This window comes from Chaetodon trifascialis, chromosome 2 (genome assembly GCF_039877785.1).
Source record: "Chaetodon trifascialis isolate fChaTrf1 chromosome 2, fChaTrf1.hap1, whole genome shotgun sequence".
Classification (NCBI taxonomy): Eukaryota; Metazoa; Chordata; class Actinopteri; order Chaetodontiformes; family Chaetodontidae; genus Chaetodon; species Chaetodon trifascialis.
Window position 1 is genome coordinate 17,474,114 of NC_092057.1, and position 19,822 is coordinate 17,493,935.

The 19,822-nt window shown below is 41.5% G+C and overlaps 5 protein-coding genes across 5 annotated transcripts in view; 3 read left to right on the forward strand and 2 right to left on the reverse strand.

Annotated features, from left to right (window-relative positions):
* The first annotated feature begins 1,931 nt into the window (after nucleotides 1-1,931).
* Nucleotides 1,932-2,243, forward strand: LOC139347254 (histone H4). The gene has a single exon (XM_070986685.1). The coding sequence runs from the start codon at nucleotides 1,932-1,934 to the stop codon at nucleotides 2,241-2,243; it is 312 nt and encodes a 103-aa protein (XP_070842786.1).
* Nucleotides 2,244-5,627: 3,384 nt separating this feature from the next.
* On the forward strand, nucleotides 5,628-6,297 carry LOC139343037 (histone H1-like). Its single transcript, XM_070980428.1, has one exon. It carries the CDS (start codon nucleotides 5,629-5,631, stop codon nucleotides 6,247-6,249), a length of 621 nt encoding a protein of 206 aa, XP_070836529.1. The 5' UTR covers nucleotide 5,628; the 3' UTR covers nucleotides 6,250-6,297.
* Nucleotides 6,298-8,280: 1,983 nt separating this feature from the next.
* The window catches only part of LOC139337564 (histone H2AX-like), a 238,104-nt gene continuing 226,562 nt past the window's right edge, over nucleotides 8,281-19,822 (reverse strand). Inside the window, exons 2-3 of the mRNA XM_070972207.1 lie at nucleotides 11,946-11,954; nucleotides 8,281-8,677 (exon numbers count right to left, since the gene is read on the reverse strand). Of these exons, the coding sequence (XP_070828308.1) occupies nucleotides 8,281-8,677; nucleotides 11,946-11,954 (406 nt within the window). The remainder of the gene's footprint in view (nucleotides 8,678-11,945; nucleotides 11,955-19,822) is intronic.
* LOC139346257 (histone H3) lies at nucleotides 9,021-9,434 on the forward strand. Its single transcript, XM_070985253.1, has one exon. It carries the CDS (start codon nucleotides 9,024-9,026, stop codon nucleotides 9,432-9,434), a length of 411 nt encoding a protein of 136 aa, XP_070841354.1. The 5' UTR covers nucleotides 9,021-9,023.
* On the reverse strand, nucleotides 12,592-12,969 carry LOC139343706 (histone H2B). The gene has a single exon (XM_070981478.1). It carries the CDS (start codon nucleotides 12,962-12,964, stop codon nucleotides 12,593-12,595), a length of 372 nt encoding a protein of 123 aa, XP_070837579.1. The 5' UTR covers nucleotides 12,965-12,969; the 3' UTR covers nucleotide 12,592.

Sequence of the window (19,822 nt, forward strand, 5' to 3'; positions counted from 1 at the left end):
TGCAAGTGGCATGAAGTATAAACAGTAGTAATAATCATAAGATTTTTTTTGTTATTTTTTAGTATTAAGTAGGTGCAGGTAGTGCAAGTAATTTCTATGAAACCATAAAAACAAACAGTGTTACTTTACTTAGTGTTACTTTAGTGTTACTTTGTCATTGCAGATGACGGAAAAGACCTAAAAAAAAGAAAGAAAGAAAGAAAAGAAGAAAAAAAAGCAACTGAGCAGCTGTCATCATCATCATCATCATCATCATCATCATCATCATCATCATCATCATCATCATCATCATCATCATCATCATTATTTAGGTACAATTAGGATGGTGCAAATCCTGAGCACTTTTTAGATTTCTGGAGAGCCAGTCAATTAGATGTAGTAGGGCTCACACAAAATAATAATTATATCCTCCTGAGAACCAAAGAAAAAAGCATCTTTCAATCTAACTTTTGTGATTTCCTCCCTCTTTGGAGCTAAAACAACAACTCACAATTTTGAATTTTGTAAAAAATATTTTCATTTTAGATTTTACAGCATGTCCACTGTAGTGGACTAACAGAACAATTTTATCATAACACAACAAAATCACAATAGGCTGACAAGAAAACAAGAATCAGTCCATTTTTTTTTAATGAAACTGAACATTTGTCCTGTATCTTTTGTTGATCTACTGAACAAAATTGGCATTATTAAGCATTAATAAAGTTGATATTATTTTTCCTAACAAAAAGTTTAACTGAACTATGACTCAAATTTTATGATTCCTGACATGTTCATAAACAAGAAATTATATGATTAACATAGTTAAAAACAATATCTTAACAATATTTGACTCATCTTTTCTCTTTTCTTGGCATTTGCGTTTTGCTGCAGTCTCCACTTTGTCTCAGCATGAAAACAAAGTTCCCCTCATCCCATCCAAAGACATGAGATATATCATTGGAAAGGGTAGTTCAAATTTAAGCAACTATAAATGATGAGAGGGTGATTTTGCTGGATGTTTTGCCCTCTGTCATCACAAATGACATATGCAGCTACAAGTCCTCTCAGGCAGGTTCGAAGGTTGTTCAAACAACGTTTACACACTAGGTGTGCCAAACTATTCATCTTGAAATGAATGTAATCTAAATTTGACACACAATTATATATACACAATTCTCTCTCTCTCTCTCTCTCTCTCTCTCTCTCTCTCTCTCTCTCTCTCTCTCTCTCTCTCTCTCTCTCTCTCTCTCTCTCTCTCTCTCTCTCTCTCTCTCTCTCTCTCCAAAATGGTGAACTTAATCTTTACGGTTAGCTGCACTTTATTTTCCCTGTATATGTTAAGTTCTAAATGCTGTCTATCATATAATTTGTACCAGGAAGCTATTAGTGGTAATGTTTCATATGTGAATGTTTTAAACTCTTAATATATCCATTTTGCATGTTGATAAAACTATTTGCCTGGTAGTTTAATGGTAACATCTAATTTCCAGGAGCCTTTCGGGTCGTTCAAGGCCCACAAGGCAGAGGCTTTAACCATCAAATGCTCAGAATAATCACTAAAATCACTTAAACAGTGAACCTGAGAGGTAATGGACATTGTAGTTTTTGTTTTGCATTGAAGCAGGGGAAATTAATATTTTGAGGATGCAGAACCCTCTTAAAACCTCCCGGTATAATATCCCTTCTTTTGATAATAAGTGTATGATGATTTTGTCAAAGAAAAAACCCACGACATCAACGCTACCTTCACCAATAGAGATGACAGACACGATTCATTCACCATAGTGTGCAGTTGGTGGCGCTATTGCAAGAATGTATCTTCCTTCGGCATGAAAAGCCAAAGAAGAAAGAGGCCCGCCTCTGCTTTCTCACACGTCCTCACATAATAGCTAAATTGCTGGACACACAGCTTTGGTTATCATTACGGCTTATACAGCTGATCTATCAAGATGAGTGGGCGAGGCAAAGGAGGCAAAGGACTCGGTAAAGGAGGCGCTAAGCGTCACCGCAAGGTTCTCCGTGATAACATCCAAGGAATCACCAAGCCCGCCATCCGCCGCCTGGCTCGCCGTGGTGGTGTCAAGCGTATCTCTGGTCTCATCTACGAGGAGACTCGCGGTGTGTTGAAGGTTTTCCTGGAGAATGTCATTCGTGATGCAGTCACCTATACTGAGCACGCCAAGAGGAAAACCGTCACCGCCATGGACGTGGTTTATGCTCTGAAGAGGCAGGGTCGCACTCTGTACGGCTTCGGTGGCTAAACTCTTCTAAGCCTGTAAGAACAAACTCAACGGTCCTTTTCAGGGCCACCCAACATATATGTAAAGAGTTTTTCTGATATGTCGAAGCATCGAATGCGTCAAATAAAGATTATGTATGCGAGTCAAAATAATGATGGGAACATTGTTCTTTCAGCCAGTTCTTACGCCCGGCTCTTAAGAGTCTTTCCGCTTCCCAGTGTACTATTTTTATTTTTTTTTTTTTTATTCTTAATTTTTATTTATTTTTTTGTTTATTTCAAGTGTCACATAAAGAAATATTCGATAACTGCATCAAGAAAAAAAGTGACAGTTTGGTTCCTCAAAGTGATCAGTTGTTTACATACACTCGTCTGCAACTACTTCATACTAAAAAAAAAACAAAAAAACCTTATTACTGTTTATACTTCTTCTTACTATACCACTTGCACTACTTAGATGTATTTAAGTCAACTTTTTCTTCTTTCAAATCACACGGTGACGCTTACCAAAATATATAGAGACACTGGACTAGAAAGAGTACTACGGAAATTAAATCAACATCAGTTTAAATAAGTTGCCTAACGTTGGTGTTGACGTAAAAATCATAGGTGATCGTAGGGAATGCTGTGTCATCAGAAATATTGAGTGCCCTGTGACGCTGGTCAGGAAACTCGCATCTGTTCCTCGCTGCTGATCAGTGCAGTCTCATCTTGTTTTTTCTGGTGAATTTGGTTAGATGGGAATAGAAGTTGTTCCGTGGTTGTGAGCATAGCAGTTTTTCCTCGTGTCCTTTTGTTCTTTTTTCCCCCACTGAATCTTGAGGGTCTGATGCTCCTGGTTGTGTTTCAGAATCCTGAAAACAACCATTGACAATACAATGGAATCTAAAATTACTTCTAATCTTGTCAACGTATGAATAACTCATAATGACAGGGGAACAATTGTTTTCAAACTGCTGCAGTGTTTTAAGAAGGTGAGGGGCAGTGAGTGTGCCTGTGAAAATGAAGAGAGCAGTGAAATCGATTTTATTCATCTTTATTCCGAAACAAAATATACAAAATATGTCACATTCCCCTCATTATTTTCATGCGAAGCACGAAAATGCCTCAGCATGGATGAGCTGTTGTTGTTGTTGTTGTTGTTGTTGTTGTACCCCAATTCTTTAGCACACAGCAAACACTTCACTTTGAGTGTGCATAGTACATAAATCGCGCCGATAGTTGAACCAATTCCTGGACAGCGAGGTTTCGAACGTCATCCGTGACGTCATTCGCCCTAAACGACACAAGCGTCGATACGCGCTTCAGTAACCACTTCCGGGATTTCTCGACACACGCTCCGAAGCATCGGGACTGTAGGACCCATCACTACTGTCAGGTTAATGAATGAATCGCACCAATATGCGGCACAGTCGGTGCCCAGGGTCGTCCCTGTGTTAGAGGGTGAAAAGGAGGCATCCTGATTTTTCAAGTGTATCTCTAACGCTGCTGAATGACAGCAATGACAGCAGTGCTGAAGGTCATTTTGATTAAACTGCCGACTTAAACTCCAAACAGCAGAATAAATAATAATAAATAAAACTGTTGTGTGACCGAAAAAAAAAAGCTCAATATTCAACAATATGTTGTCCGATGAGGATCAAATCAGAATCAGAAAAAGCTTCATTGCCAAGTACGATTTAAATAAATAAATAAATAAATAAATAAATAAATAAATAAATAAATAAATAAATAAATAAATAAATAAATACACAGTCTGTTTTCTTTCCGGAATAAAAAGAGCAGTACAGCTGGCAGTGGAAAAACAAGGAAATCGAGGCTCTGCGTGTATCATGTAGCTATTAGCAATAACAGTAGTGCAGAACAAAAGTAGGTTTAGAAAAGTCGAAATAATAAACATTCACATTCCATCAGTGTTAGATGTTTCAGGTGTGTTTCAAAGTCTTGAAATAAAACAGACTTAAATGTAGTCTGCTCACATTAGCGCCAAGCCATCTGGGTAAAACAGACTGATCCTGGCTGGCCAAGTTAAGTTTGTGAATTACACCAAATATGTGGCGCGATCAGAAACCCGAGGTGCATCCCACCCCCTGCGCGAGACGGTGGGGGCTGAAGCAGCTCCCTCAGTAGCAGACTGCTGCATCCAGGTCCTTCTGTCAGACTGCTCAGGGGCAGCATCATGTAACGTAGCTCTGTGTTGAGGCTGTCTTTCTCAATTCTACATCAGAAACCCACTTTTGTTCTGCACTACTGTTATCATTGCTAATACATGATCACATTATCCACCTCACCTGGTGCAATTTCTGAGTTGTTGTATATTTCTCTCAGCTATGCAGTAACACCATTTATTATCCATATCAGAAACAGTATTTTATAAACTGTATTTTGTTGTGCATGCATAGATCTCGTTCTTTCTCAAGCGCAATAAAACATGACATTTGTAGTTTTTCCTCATAAGAGTATTAGCAGTAGGATTTTATGACATTTAGTATTTCATAATCTGTACACACCTATACAGTTATTTTTTTCTATTCTCCTGTACACTTATTTTTTGTTTGTTTGTTTGTTTGTTTGTTTGTTTGTTAAATCTCGACCCATTTGTGCCTCTGTTTTTGCTTTTTGTAATGCGACGACAATGGACAACAGACACTAACACATAACGTGAGTGAGAAAGTCAACTGAAGTAAAACAAATAAACCAAACAAACAAACAAACAAACAAACAAACAAACAAACAAACAAACGGGGGGGGGGGGGATAGTTGATTCATTTGACATTTTACTCATATTAAAAGAGGTTTTTTTAGCAGTAGAAATATTCACAGTGAGCAGCTGTGTTCGGAGGTCTGGCATCGTAAGCCTCGATGGCCATCGGTGTGTTTGCTTGTACCGGAATAACTTCGTTTAATAAGAAACCGATGATCGACAGACGGTTTCTTGCACTTTGCCTCCCTGAACAAACATGTAGGCCAGCGGGGGAACGGCTTTCGATGGAGATGTGATGCATTATAAAACATTTTCGGAGAGAAATGAGTGAGAAAAGTCGCTGAGCAGCGCTGGCCGCGACGGTGAATGTGTGAGGTTTGGAGGCTCTCCAAACCAAAAGCAGAGAGCATCAGCGCTCTACATGACTTAAATGTGAAGAGACACGAGTCTGCTAACGGCTCGCTTCACCGTGAGCCTTCGGCACTCGTCCCACATTTAGTTTTGAGTGTTTTATCGGTGAAGAGAAAACACAAGTAGGCCGACATTGAGACTGCACCGAAGAGAGCCGGCCTGGATTGAGTCTCCACGGTTCTCACGGTGTGTTTAAGTCCAGCCTCCTGCGCCGGAATCCCCACCAGTTAAGTCTGACCCTCGTGTGGTTGTGAGTGAAGGGAAGAGCAAAGAACGAAAAACCCAAGAGAAAATGGCAGAAGTAGCACCAGCTCCGGCCGCCGCTCCGGCCAAAGCAGCAAAGAAGAAGACTCCTAAGCCCAAGAGAGCCGGCCCCAGCGTGAGCGAGCTCATCGTCAAAGCCGTGGCCGCATCCAAGGAGCGGAGCGGCGTGTCCGCGCCAGCTCTGAAGAAGGCTCTGGCTGCCGGTGGCTACGATGTGGACAAGAACAAGTCCCGCGTCAAGACCGCCATCAAGAGCCTGGTGGCCAAGGGGACTCTGGTCCAGACCAAGGGGACCGGGGCATCCGGCTCTTTCAAGATGAGCAAGAAGGTGGCTGAGCCTAAAGCAAAGAAGCCCGCCAAGAAAGCCGCTCCAAAAGCTAAGAAGGCCGCAGCAAAGAAACCCGCCGCGGCCAAGAAGCCCAAAGCAGCAGCGGCAGCCAAGAAGCCGGCAGCCGCTAAGAAGTCCCCGAAGAAGGTCAAGGCGGTTAAGAAACCCGCAGCGGCCAAGAAAGCAGCCAAGAGCCCCAAGAAGGCCTCAAAGCCCAAGAGCCCCAAGAAAGTGGCGAAGAAGGCTCCTGCAACCAAGAAGAGTCCCGCAAAGAAGGCCGCCAAGCCCAAAGTCAAGAAGGCAGCACCCAAGAAGAAGTAAGCTGTCCTCACTCGGATGCAGACGTGTCCTACAAAAGGCTCTTTTAAGAGCCACCACATCACTTTTCAAGAGTGTGTTTCTTCTCTCTGTTGTTTCCAGGGGTTGCACCAAAGTTCTTCTTTCACATAATAAACTACAAACTATTATTAACCACTTGGGGAACCACTACAGAGCTCACAGCAGCAGCAGCAGCAGCAGCAGCAGCAGCAGCAGCAGCAGCAGTAGTAGTAGGAGTAGGAGTAGTAGGAGTAATAGTAAAATATTGTAAGGAGGAGAGGGAGAGCCACATAGGATCCTAATAATTACAAATTACTGGATGTGCATATGAAGACACAAGATCATCAGCTGCACTGCTGCAGACTGGTTTTTCAACACATCAAGGATTTTACATATGCTGGCTTTACTAAATAGAAAACCCCACACTGAAAGTCCTAAAGTGATAAACGTATTTATAAATAAATAAAGCCTCGGAGCATCGACATGTTTGCTGGTTTCATTTCATTTCATTTAGTCAAATGTGCCAGAATAAGCACAAGAGTTACATTTCATCCGCAGTCCAATGGCAGGTCGTCACAAGCAACTTAAAACAAACGAGAATTTAAGACCACAGACAAGATACAGCACGTGAGTTAAAAGGTCTACATACATACAATATAAACAAGAAGTTAAGATCAAGGACATGATACAGTACATAAGTTAAAAGGCAGGGAAGGGACACCAGAAAGGAAACCTGTGTTACGTGTGAGCGCTTATCTCTGCTAACAGACTTCCTGTTCAGGCTGTCCTTTCTTGTCCTTTTCATTTATGTAACTATGACAAAATTAGATGTCATAGTCATTTATTAGAATGATGATGATGATGATGATGATGATGATGATGATGATGATGATGATGATGATGATGATGATGAAGAAACACAGCAGTACCCTCTGATGGACTGTTACAGAGCTCAGGTGCTCTGTTTTATTTTGCAAGGCTGTGGACTGGTTTTCCACTTGATCTACAGCTCCATGTATATCATGGCAAGAAAAGATGGCTTCCAAACAAAAACAGCTGTTTGAGCTGATCATCAGGATTGTCTGTGCCAAAGTGTGGGAAAGCACATGTGCTGTGGTCATCCAACAGACTGTAATCTGCAGCCACAGCATCATTAAACAGGTGCTTGCTTACTTACTGACTGACCTCCGACAGAGGGGAAATTAAAATAAAATAGGAGAATCAGCCTCTGCACATTTTCGACCTCTGATCAGACAAACAATCAACGTGTCAGCGAAGAGATCTCAGGACAAAACGACTGAACATTGAACATCCAGCGCTTCAGTAGCCCTTTCAATTTATATTGTACAATATTTTCTGGGTTTTTTTTTGTTTGTTTTTTTTCTTCTTCTATTTTCTACATTTCATCTTATTGTGATCATAATACTGTAACCATATTGAATAAATGAATGTTTTCTTAAAGAGAAAAGAAATGGGAACAGGCCTATTGATTCTCTAATCCTTGCAGGCCAACTTGTCCCATGTGCAATCAAAGACAGCTTAAATAAGGACTCTTGGCTCCTTCCATTAAAATGGGTAATTTAAAAATGAGATGGGAAGGAGTGTGAATGACAGCAAAATGAGATGGGAAGGAGTGTGAATGACAGCAAAGTGCTCAGATAAAAATAAAATAAAAAAGGAAAGGAAAACGCTATGTCAGAGTCAGTACTGAGGGGGTGTATTAAAAGCTGAAAAGTGAGGTGCAGAGAGGGGAAAACAAAGGCAGAGTGGATAGTTTGACTGTCCAAATTCTTGTTTATGATAAATAGCTGACTTTATGATGCAAGTGGCCACTGAATGTCCCCACAAGATAAATGAAGCGTTTAAAAATGGTGATTTAGTGCATGTTGGTGGTTGAGCAGGCATGTGTTTGTTTCACTCTGTGAATACTGAGTTTGAAGAAGAAGAGAGAGAAAAAGCTCTTTAAAGGAGAAGTGTTTGGCTCTTAAAAGAGCCGTTTTTTGTGTGTGTCGTCTTCAACGGTGTGGAGTAGATTTACTTGGCCTTGGCAGGCTTCTCGGTCTTCTTGGGCAGCAGCACAGCCTGGATGTTGGGCAGCACGCCGCCCTGAGCGATGGTGACTCCGCCGAGCAGTTTGTTGAGCTCCTCGTCGTTGCGGACAGCCAGCTGCAGGTGACGGGGGATGATACGAGTCTTCTTGTTGTCGCGGGCGGCGTTTCCAGCCAACTCGAGGATCTCAGCAGTCAGATACTCGAGCACGGCCGCCAAGTAGACGGGGGCGCCGGCACCCACACGCTCGGCATAGTTGCCTTTGCGCAGCAGCCTGTGAACACGGCCGACTGGAAATTGCAGGCCGGCACGAGAAGAGCGGGTCTTTGCCTTGGCTCTGGCCTTTCCGCCGGTTTTGCCTCTTCCACTCATGTTTTCAGTACTTTCTAGAGTTTACAGCTCAGAGAAAATGTGGCCTCAGTGACTACAAACCTCCATTATATGTCCGCGCCGCGCGCAGGGGGGTTCGCATCAGACCAATCAGAAGAGAGGCTTCCGGCAGAGGCCGAGCGCTCATTTTGACCGGCTTTCTCGCCAATCAGCAGCGGCTATTCTTGAGGTGGGTCGCTCCTTCAGGCGGTGCTGAGCTCCAACAGGAGCCTTTCACCAATCAGGAGGCGGAGGTCTGAAGCAGCGTCATCACTCCGCAGCCGGTCCCACACTTTAAGAGCAGCGCGTTTTCTCTACTCACTACATTTTCTCCTGTTTGTCGAGAGAAAGACGAAAGCATGGCAAGAACCAAGCAGACAGCTCGTAAGTCCACTGGAGGCAAAGCCCCCAGGAAGCAGCTGGCCACCAAGGCAGCTCGTAAAAGCGCCCCGGCCACCGGCGGTGTGAAGAAGCCTCACCGCTACAGGCCCGGTACCGTGGCTCTGAGAGAGATCCGTCGTTACCAGAAATCCACCGAGCTGCTCATCCGCAAGCTGCCCTTCCAGCGCCTGGTCCGAGAAATCGCTCAGGATTTCAAGACCGACCTGCGCTTCCAGAGCTCCGCCGTCATGGCTCTGCAGGAGGCCAGCGAGGCTTACCTGGTCGGCCTGTTCGAGGACACCAACTTGTGCGCCATCCACGCCAAGAGGGTTACCATCATGCCCAAAGACATCCAGCTGGCCCGCCGCATCCGCGGAGAGCGCGCTTAAAGTGTCTCTAATCGTTCTTTGGCCAATCACAACAACAAAAACGGCTCTTTTAAGAGCCACCTCACTTTTCTCTCAAGAGCCTATTTCTTTGCCCTTTCACCATTATTTTTTTTTTTTTTTTTTGTTCTTTTTTTGTTCTTTTTTTATATTTATCGTGATAAAGACTGATTTGAGAATAAAGATTTACTCTAATTTAATTTTGCAATAATACTGAACGTGTTTAGTCCATAGTCTTGTCAGTTTGTAATGACACTTGAGATATTCAGGTTCAAAGCTGCTCATTGTCCACTTTTATCATGTCAAAGTCTGTGCCTTGCTGCTCTCCTCTGCTGACTACAATGAAATGGTTGTAATTTGTCCTCTGTGCTGCTGGCCAGCTGGATTGGTACAGGATCAGACTTCAATTATAAAGTGGGAATATGGAAACAATTGCTCCTTGCAACACTAGGATGTACATCATTAAGAAGAGAGTATGTGCTTGTTGTAGGTTAGGATGGGGTGTCAACTTGCCTTCATGAATAACAGTCACATTGTCTTTACATGAAGCCACAGATCTTTCAATAGTTCATAGGGAGTTGTACGATTAGAAATGGTCTAGCTGCATTAGTTTGTTGTCAACCAACCAACAATTAACTCCCTGTATTAAATCTGAGTTTAAGTCTTGGTGTCATCCTAGACTCACATCTAAGCATCAAATCCCACACCAACACGGTGACGAAAACCTCAGCTCATTCAAAACTCTGCAGCTCGACTAATAACCAGAACCAGAGAGCAAATCAGTCCCGCTTTGGCTGCTCTGCACTGGCTTCTTGTAACATTCAGGGTTGATTTTTAAGGTCCTTCTCCTTGTGTTCAAAGCCCTTCATGGACGAGGACCAAGCTACATCGCCAACTCCCTCCTTTATTATTTGCCTCCAAGAACACTGTGATCATCTGCTGCTGGCCGTCTGGAGGTTTCCAGCAACAGTGAAAAGAAAATCAGCGATGTGGCCTTCGTCCATCAAGGCCCAAAGCTCTGGAACACACTACCCACAGATATGAGGAAAGAAAAAGCTAAAAACTGATCTCTTCACTTCAGCCTTTCACTATCTATCTATCTATCTATCTATCTATCTATCTATCTATCTATCTATCTATCTATCTATCTATCTATCTATCTATCTATCTATCTATCATCTAAACTATTATTATTTTACATTCACATTCATTCTGTTTTTATGTCCATCCTGTTATCTTTATTCCACTCTATTTCTATTTTCACCCTTGTTTCAATCCAGTGTTAATTTTGACAAGAATTTTAAATCAAGTTTTAGTCCTAGTCGCTTAACTAAAAATTGTAAACTGTGACTAAAACTGTTGGTTTAAGTAACATTTTAGTCTTTTATTTAGTTTTTTTCGTCAAGATTTTTGTTTCATTTTAGCCAAATGTTTTTGTCAGAATGTTCTCAGATTCATGATACATATATTTTGAACCATGCATTTAGTCAGTAGGCTGAGAATGCATGTTCCTGACTTACCATATTTTTATTAATCATAAGGAGGATGACAGCCAAGCTGTCCTCCATGACACTCAATGACTCCCATCCCATCCAACACACACACACACACACACACACACACACACACACACACACACACACACACACACACACACACACACACACACACACACACACACACACACACACACACACGATGCAGTCAGTGCAATAATCTGTGCAATGCAACCTGTACATAACAGTCTGTAAATATTATTATTATTATTATTATTATTATTATTATTATTATTATTATTATTATTATTATTATTATTATTATTATATTTGCAGTTTTTTAGGATGACATTTCCCCTTGTGGGACTAATAAAGGAATATTGAATTGAATATAAAAATGAATGCCTCAAGTGTGCCAGATGAAGTGCAATAAAACATTTATTTTCTGCATACATGGTGCTGGATGTACTGGATGTACAGTAACAGTGAAGCAGACCCTGTAGACACGGCACACGGCCCTCTTCATTTGTATACAAACAAGAGAAATACAAATACTTGTCAGTTTGTCTTGGGAGATGTTTCGCCTCTCATCCGAGCAGGCTTCATCAGTTCATGCGCACCAGACTAGATAGGACAGCTCTAGTCTAATGAAATGGTGTTAGATTGAAGTATTTATCCTCTGAGTGAGGCCAATTCCCAAAACCAAGGATGGTATCACTATTGTGAGGCAAACGATCCCCCATTAAGGCAGGGTAGGGTGCAACCCTTGGGTGTCAACCAGTCGTCTGCCTCGTTAGTGTCCCATTCTCGTCATTGGGAGGCTCCTTGAGCCATGTGTGAATGGCTTTTTTATTTCAGAGGCTAAATCTTTGAATCTCTTTGGAAGAGATGAAAGGACAGCATTGTATGTGGGAGTCTCAGACCTCCCCCTCTGTTCAGAGACAGTTTTTCAACCTTGAAATAGATGGCTTCTCTCACTCCTCTTTCAAACCACCTGTCTTCTGTCCAGAATATGCACATTTTTATCCTCAAAAGGAGTGTGCTTCCTCATTGAGGTGCAGGTAAACAGCTGAGTTTAGACACAAAGAGTTGCCCTTCTCAGTTGTGCCATGTGTCTGCTCAGTGGCAGTTTTGTTGACCCCCTTGAAATACAAATGACAGTAATAGTGACACAAGCAAATGAAACAAGACTAGATGAACAAATGATTCACAATGAAACATTAAGTTCATTTAACACAAAAAAGACAAAGAAAGCACAACACACAAGTCAGGATATATTTTACCCTTACGAGACATTTGTGACTGGGTTAGCTGGGTTCTTATGTATGGTGTATAGTTAGTATATTGTTCAGTATTTAAAACACAAATCATTCACACATTTACCTTAAATACTGTATTTATACACAGCTCACATACTTTTTAAAAGCAGACTGTAGCAGTCACAGGTTCCTGCCTCTGAAGTTTACAGCAGATATGCTTGATATCATGATATAGTTAGTGCCCTTCTCCCAGCAGTGGGTTCTCTACACTTCAACTTCCAAAGTTTCCAAGAAATGTGTTATCTACTTATTCTATATTTAGCTTTTGTGGCTGAGGGAATGTCGACTCTGGCAGTAAAGTGGTGGCTCTTAAAAGAGCCTTTGGGTTTGAACGACGCCGAGCAGTTTACTTGGAGCTAGTGTACTTGGTCACAGCCTTGGTGCCTTCAGACACGGCGTGCTTGGCCAGCTCACCGGGCAGCAGCAGGCGGACGGCGGTCTGAATCTCCCTGGAGGTGATGGTGGAACGCTTGTTATAATGAGCCAGACGTGAAGCCTCACCGGCAATGCGCTCGAAAATATCACTCACGAAGGAGTTCATGATGCCCATGGCCTTGGAAGAGATTCCAGTGTCGGGATGGACCTGCTTGAGGACCTTGTACACGTAGATAGCATAGCTCTCTTTCCTGCTCCTCCTCCTTTTCTTGCCGCTCTTAGTGGCCTTAGAGACGGCTTTCTTGGATCCCTTCTTGGGTGCAGACTTCGCTGGTTCAGGCATTTTTAGGTTTGTACGTCGGGTACAGTTGATGTTTAACGGCAAGAGTGACCGTATTTATACAGGTTTCATGCAAATATAAGTGGGTAACCTCCCTCCTGTGATTGGTTGTGCTGCTCACGGGCTGGAGGGGGGTGGGCTTGTGGTGGTGAGACCACCCCCCCGCGCGACTAAAGGCAAACGGACATTGATTCAAAGTGGACGGTTTCCGAACGGACGACTGACGCGGCGCTAATGTGGACCTCAGCAGTGTGAGCAGTTCCTCCACACAAGAACAAAGCGTGGAGCCTTCCTCATCACTAACAACAGTCAGTCGTCATTATAGTTCAATTTAATTTTTATTTATAGCGCCAAATAACAGCAGGGGTTGAGTCAGGATCAGGGCTGGATGGGACTCATTTTCAGCCCTGGAGTTTCATGCTTCAGACCGGCCCACTTTAAATCACGACCTATTATTATTATTATTATTATTATTATTATTATTATTATTATTATTATTATTATTATTAAAATCATGTAATTATAACCTTACATGTTAAGTCTACAACAGCACACTGTTAAGCCTTGTAATTCAGTGTATTTTTCTAAAATATTTCTTATTCAGTGCAAGTAAGAGTTGCTTCACAATGTAGATTTAATTCAACATGTGCACAACCTCAACATTATTCTTTACAACACATCCTTTTCAATAATATCCAAATCTATATTCTGTTCAAATAAGTGTTCACAGATATCCACGCCTGAGCAGCGCACTGGTCTCTGCGACTTTGTTTATTACAGTATCACTGTCCAAAGACATGAGAATTTCTTTCTCAGTGCACATGAGCATGAATGCCTCAAGTTTCTTCTGGGTCAAAGTGCTCCTGAGTCTGTTTTTTTTTATGAATTTCACTCTCACAGGCTACTTGTGTGATGGACAGTGTTAATAGCAACTTGTAGGCCAGTCCAATCACATGGTAGGCATCAGTTAGCAGATTGTACTGAGATGAATGAAAAGGAGGAACAAATTTGTACATTCAGAAAGCAAGCATCTGCACTATCTCCGTGTGTCTTACTTTTTTGTTCCACTATCCTTTGGTGTATGTGTTTCCAGTCTTTCATGCCTCCCTTTATGACACCATCCATCCATCCATCCGTTTTCTATACCCTTTCGGGGGTTGAGGGGGGGCTGGAGTCTATCCCAGCTGTCAACGGGCAAGAGGCGGGGTACACCCTGGACCGGTCGCCAGTCGATCGCAGGGCAACACACAAGACAAACAACCGTTCACACTCACACCCACAGGGGCAATTTTAGAGTCACCAATTAACCTAATGAGCATGTTTTTGGTCTGGGGGAGGAAGCCGAGTACCCGGAGAGAACCCACGCATGCACAGGAAGAACATGCAAGCTTCACACAGAAGGGCCCCGGTACACACATCTGCTGCACCACCGTGCCGCCCCCCTTTATGAAACCACAGGTGCAAATGCCAGACAAACAGAACAGTACAGAGGCTGATTTTTTTCACAGTAAGTCAGCCACTTGCGGTTGGTTCCATTTGTGCTATTGAAAACTTTTGGTATAGCAATATTAAGGGTTTGATGAGGATGATAATAATTAAAAAAAAAAAAAAAAAATGTATGTATATCCCGTGACTGAGGGCAAGCAAAGTAATCAAAACTATCAACAGGCTCATCTTCATCTGTCTCATTCCTAACTTGTGGTTCAGGGTTCTGCTGCTAAGCTGCCGCCTCTGTAATCAGTCCCTGAGTAGACTCTGCTCTCCATTTCACACGTCCTCCAGTTTCCCTAGACTCGCCTGTATCTGTATCACAATAGAAAATAATAATCTATGGAAAACACATTTTGACTTAACCAATTAAGATATTTTCAATAGCAAATATGCAGGCTTATTTCATATTACTTTCATCCCATTCCCTGTTCAATTGTGGGCTTTGTGTATTCACTATCTTGTATTCACTATCTTGTTAGAGTGTTAAACAAGATGTTCTCCGTAACATACTCTGTTGTGTCCACTACACATTACAGAAGAGTTTGATGGCCTTCTGCTTGGTGACAGAGGTTAGCCATGCCAACCTAGGCTGCTGACCCCCTACCCTGACCCTGAACCAGGCCCCCAACAGAACTCTAACCGGGCTCACTGCAGGACAAGAGCCTGGGTGGAGATGACCATAGGCCTGCTGAAAGCCAGTTTCCAGTGCCTACAGCACCTCAGGATGACCCCTGAGAGGGCCTGTGATATTATTGTGGCATGTGTTTTTCTTCATAATATTGCCACTATTAGAGAAGAGCAACACCCTACCCTACAAATTGAAGACCCTGATGAATACCAACCAATAGTTAACATAATTAACATAATTCACCTGTGACCATGCACCCACCTCTAATTTGTGCTCCACTATTTCAATTTATCTTCCCTCCTAATCTGACAGTCCAAGTATTGCATTTCTTTGTTGGTTTTTTGGATTTTTTTTTCAGCAGGTGAATTTTATAAATTTCTTTTCTCTCAATTCTTTCATGATTATAACAGATACTCAAACATGGATTGAATACAGTAAGGTTATATACTGGTTAAGACTGGCTAAGACAGCTGCAAAGACACCTGCAAGGCCATGGAAAACCCCAAAGATCCATGATACAGGTGCCCTTTCCCTCATGATCACTCATGATCACCTCCAAACTCTGGGTGTCAATGCAGGATGTACCACACTCACTCTGGAAATTCAAGCCTCTCACCACCTGCCAGGTACACACACCCTCTGTCTGTGTCTCTGTTAAATGATGTGCCGAATATCTTGTCACTGAGCAGATCTTGCTAAAATGTGACAAAATCATTTGGATGTAAAAGGGTGACATACAGGCTGAGATAATAAAGGTTTTTCAATGTGACAAGCTGTTTTTGGTCCTTAATGATTTTCATTCTATTTTATGACCAGAACAAGGAAGCATGGCACAAGAGACTATTCCAGCTGTTGACTCAATCGAAGACGAAGAACCAAGTTGCAGATCAGCCTTCAGAGAGCTTCCTGATGGCCTAACAGCTGAACTTCATGACAATGCTGAGTATGATCCATCTCAATCATTTGAGGGAGTTCTCCCTGATGTGGGATATTGGAGGTATGATGATGGACATACATTCAGTGAGGGATTTGAAGAGGATTTGAGTGAGGGGTGCGCAGAAGATTCAAATTTCAATGACACAACAGACAAACCACTATATGACAATGCATCAATAGCTGTGGCAGAGTGCCATCATGGCTTATGTAAACTGTCATAAAGTAACTGATAAGGCTCTCAATGATTTACTTAAAATGTTCAAGTTGATTTGTCCTGGTGGCCTGAATACAGACTGCTTAAACAGTGTTCAGAAGTTTAAAGACTTTTTTTTCTCCCACTCTGCATCATCCCCTGTTGTGTTGCATAAATACTGCAGTACTTGTTTTGGGTCATTAGAAAGTGAACAATTAGAATGTCAGTCTTGTGGGACCAGTGTGTCAGAGGAAAGATCCTCATCCTTCATGGAGGTTCCAATTGAGGCTTAAATAAGGTCATTGTTTCGCAAGCCAGGTTTTCAGGAGAAACTTAACTTTAGATTTAACAGGAAGAAAACAGATCCTAACAACATTGAAGATATATATGATGCAGAAGTTTACAAAAATCTTGTAGATAGGGATGGTCCTCTTAGTGAAGCTAAAAACATTTCACTTACTTGGAACACAGATGGGGTACCTATTTTCAAATCGTCAAAGTTTTCAGTGTGGCCTTTTTATTGTATAATAAATGAATTAAGCTTTATGGAACACACAAAAAGAGAGAATATGATATTTGCTGGACTCTGGTATGGGGATTCAAAACCATCAATGGTAACATTTCTTAGACCACTAAGTGACACACTGAGTAAACTTGCAGACACTGGGATTCTTGTGCAACCTGCAGAGTTGACATCTGAACCATTTGTGTGCAAAGTGCTCACTATTGCTGGAACATGTGATTTACCTGCTAAAGCATTAGTTCTTAATCCAGTGCAGTACAATGGGACATTTGGATGTCATAAATGTGAGCAGCCAGGAGAGACTGTGAAAACAGGGGAAAGGGGACATGTCCATGCATTTCCTTACCAACACAGAGATCCGAAAGGGCCACTACGCACAAATGAAAAATTTGCCCTTGATATGAAAATCGCAAATGAGACCAAAACCACTGTTAAAGGGGTGAAGGGTCCCTGTTGGCTTAGCAAACTTAAAGGTTATAACCTTATCAAAGGCACTGCCATAGATTACATGCACTCAGTCCTTCTTGGAGTAATGCGCCTTTTGATGGTTTTGTGGTTTTCTTCAGAGTTTTCTCGTCAGCCCTTCAGCATGGCCAAAAATGTCAAAGAAATTGACAATCGATTTCAGGATATCTCTCCTCCATCTTCAACTCGATATCCTCAATCAGTGGCATCTCACAGAATGTTTTTTAAAGCATCAGAATATCGGGATCTTTTGATCTTCTATGGACCTGTTGTTTTCCGCGGAATTCTTGCAACGCTGTACTATAATCACTTCCTTTTACTAAGTGAAGCCATTTTCATTTTGTTGATGGAATCCATATCAGTTGAACAGATTGATCATGCAGAGAAACTACTGTGGAACTTTTGTTCTCAAATGGCCAGTCTTTATGGTGAGCGGTACGAAACTGCAAATGTACACCTTCTCATTCATCTAGCAGACAGTGTCAGGGCCCTTGGTCCATTATGGACTCATTCATGTTTTCATTTTGAGGACAAAAATGGCTATTTGTTAAGGCTCATACATGGCACTCAAAATATACCTATGCAGATGGTCCATGCAGTCAAACTTGTGCAGTCTATTCCTGTTATATCACAAACCATAAAGCCAGGGAATGCCATAGCTGAATTTTACACACGGATGACTAAAGATGATAGTTTCTGTCAGGAAAACATTGATTCATCTGGGACTAAACTGTATGGAGCATCAAGTGAACTTCAACTGGACACAGTTCACCTCTCTTCATTGGAAGGACATGTTGGTCACTGCATCAGTTCTAAAACAGTGAGGATCTTTCACAGGGCACAAGTTAAGAGACATTTTCTCACATCAAAACACTATGGGAAAGGCAATAGAAGAAACAATTTTACAGTTGTTTTTTCGAGTCAAGGACAAACAAAGTATGGACAGATTGAGTTCTTTTTTACCTCAGGGCAGTCAGGTCAAGAATGGGCCCTTGTTCATGAATTCAAAGGTGCAGGTTTTTCTTTGCTGCAGGATAATGTAACAAATGGTACATGCAATCATGCTGTTCCCCTATTGGAAACCTCTGTCACTACGGTAGTTTCTTTGGATCACATATTGGGTAAAGTTGTTTTCTTTGTCTTGACATCCATGCCTGGCATTGCGTTTGCAGCTCATTTCCCAAACACACTCGAAAGGTTTTAACCCATTAAGACCAGAACTGTCCTTAGAGGCCTCAAATTAAATGATGAATCATTGAAATAACATGATCTGAAAATGCAGACGGCTCACCCATCTGACCACTTGCCATCAAAGCTTTGTAGAATTAGAAGCCATCTTAAGAATTGGGCTCACTTTATCGTGAACCTATATTGGATGCACCAAAGAGCCTACATTATGTGGTGGCAAGATCAATTGCCAGTACTGTATTATCTGGATGACTTGAATGATTAGTATGACATTATGTGCTCCATTATGTGTTGCACTTTCCAAGACTCTCTTACTGCTCTATGCAATCTAACTTTGCTGTGAATTCTGTCAAAAACAACTGTATTCATGTACATAGTTTTACTATTGTCAGAAAACAAATTAATGAACTCAACAGTAAAAATTGTAATTACTGAGTTAAATCACTTGTGTAAGAAATCATCACATTTTATGAGTTGAGTATTATGTGAATAAACCATATATATCATAAATTGTTTGCCTGAATTACTTATTTTCTCAAATTTTGGCTTGAGATTAACTGAGATATGATTGAGGTATAATATTAAATCGTGTCATATTGAGACTAGTCTGAGAGCTTGCACTACTCTCATTTTTCTTTCTGATGAGACACTAGAAAAGAGACAACTGAAAGAACTCAAATAGTGAGCAGTGAGAGACAGATTTATGCATGTTTCTCACTGAGACATAACTGAGATAGTGCTTCAGAGTAAAGAGATCAAATTGAGACATATTTGAAAGTGGCATAATATGTCTCACTTTTCTCTTAGTTGAGATCTGGAAAAGAGAAAGCTGTAAGAGAATTAAGAGAACTCACACGATTCTCACTGTGAGACTTATTTCTCAGGATCTAAATTTGAGCAGAATGAGAAAACCACTTTGGTCTCGATTAGTGCTCATTTATATCTAGGAGATACAAATGTGACAAAGGAGATCTCATCTCCAATTTTGCTTTGCTATGGGACATATCTGTTGGAAAAAAAATATGCTACACTCCCTCCAGGGATTCCCTCAGCCACTGGCCTTCCTAAATTCTGTCTTAGGGCCAGCTCCTCTGCCTCTGTTAGAGGTGAGGGTGCTGGGCCACCACCCGTTTTATGGGCATCTGCCTTCTTTCTGTTGGCTGAGCAGAAGTCTGTGTTGGTTTAAATAGGCTTAATTATTTCATCTTGATAATTCTGTACATCTTGATAATTTATCTGTATCTGTACATAACAGTCTGCAAACACAATTTCTAATTTAGAGACACTTATTTCTATCACACTTTTTTTATTTATACTTGTATATACTTACTGATTGTCTACCTCGTCTATTTTTTCTTACTGATGCTGCTGTAATTTGGAATTTTCCCTTGTGGGACTAATAAAGGTATATTGAATTGAATTGAATTGAATTGAATT

Excerpts from the sequence above, each read along its gene's own strand:
- LOC139347254 (XM_070986685.1), top strand. The coding sequence starts at position 1,932 with ATGAGTGGGCGAGGCAAAGGAGGCAAAGGACTCGGTAAAGGAGGCGCT.
- LOC139343037 (XM_070980428.1), top strand. The coding sequence starts at position 5,629 with ATGGCAGAAGTAGCACCAGCTCCGGCCGCCGCTCCGGCCAAAGCAGCA.
- LOC139346257 (XM_070985253.1), top strand. The coding sequence starts at position 9,024 with ATGGCAAGAACCAAGCAGACAGCTCGTAAGTCCACTGGAGGCAAAGCC.
- LOC139343706 (XM_070981478.1), bottom strand. The coding sequence starts at position 12,964 with ATGCCTGAACCAGCGAAGTCTGCACCCAAGAAGGGATCCAAGAAAGCC.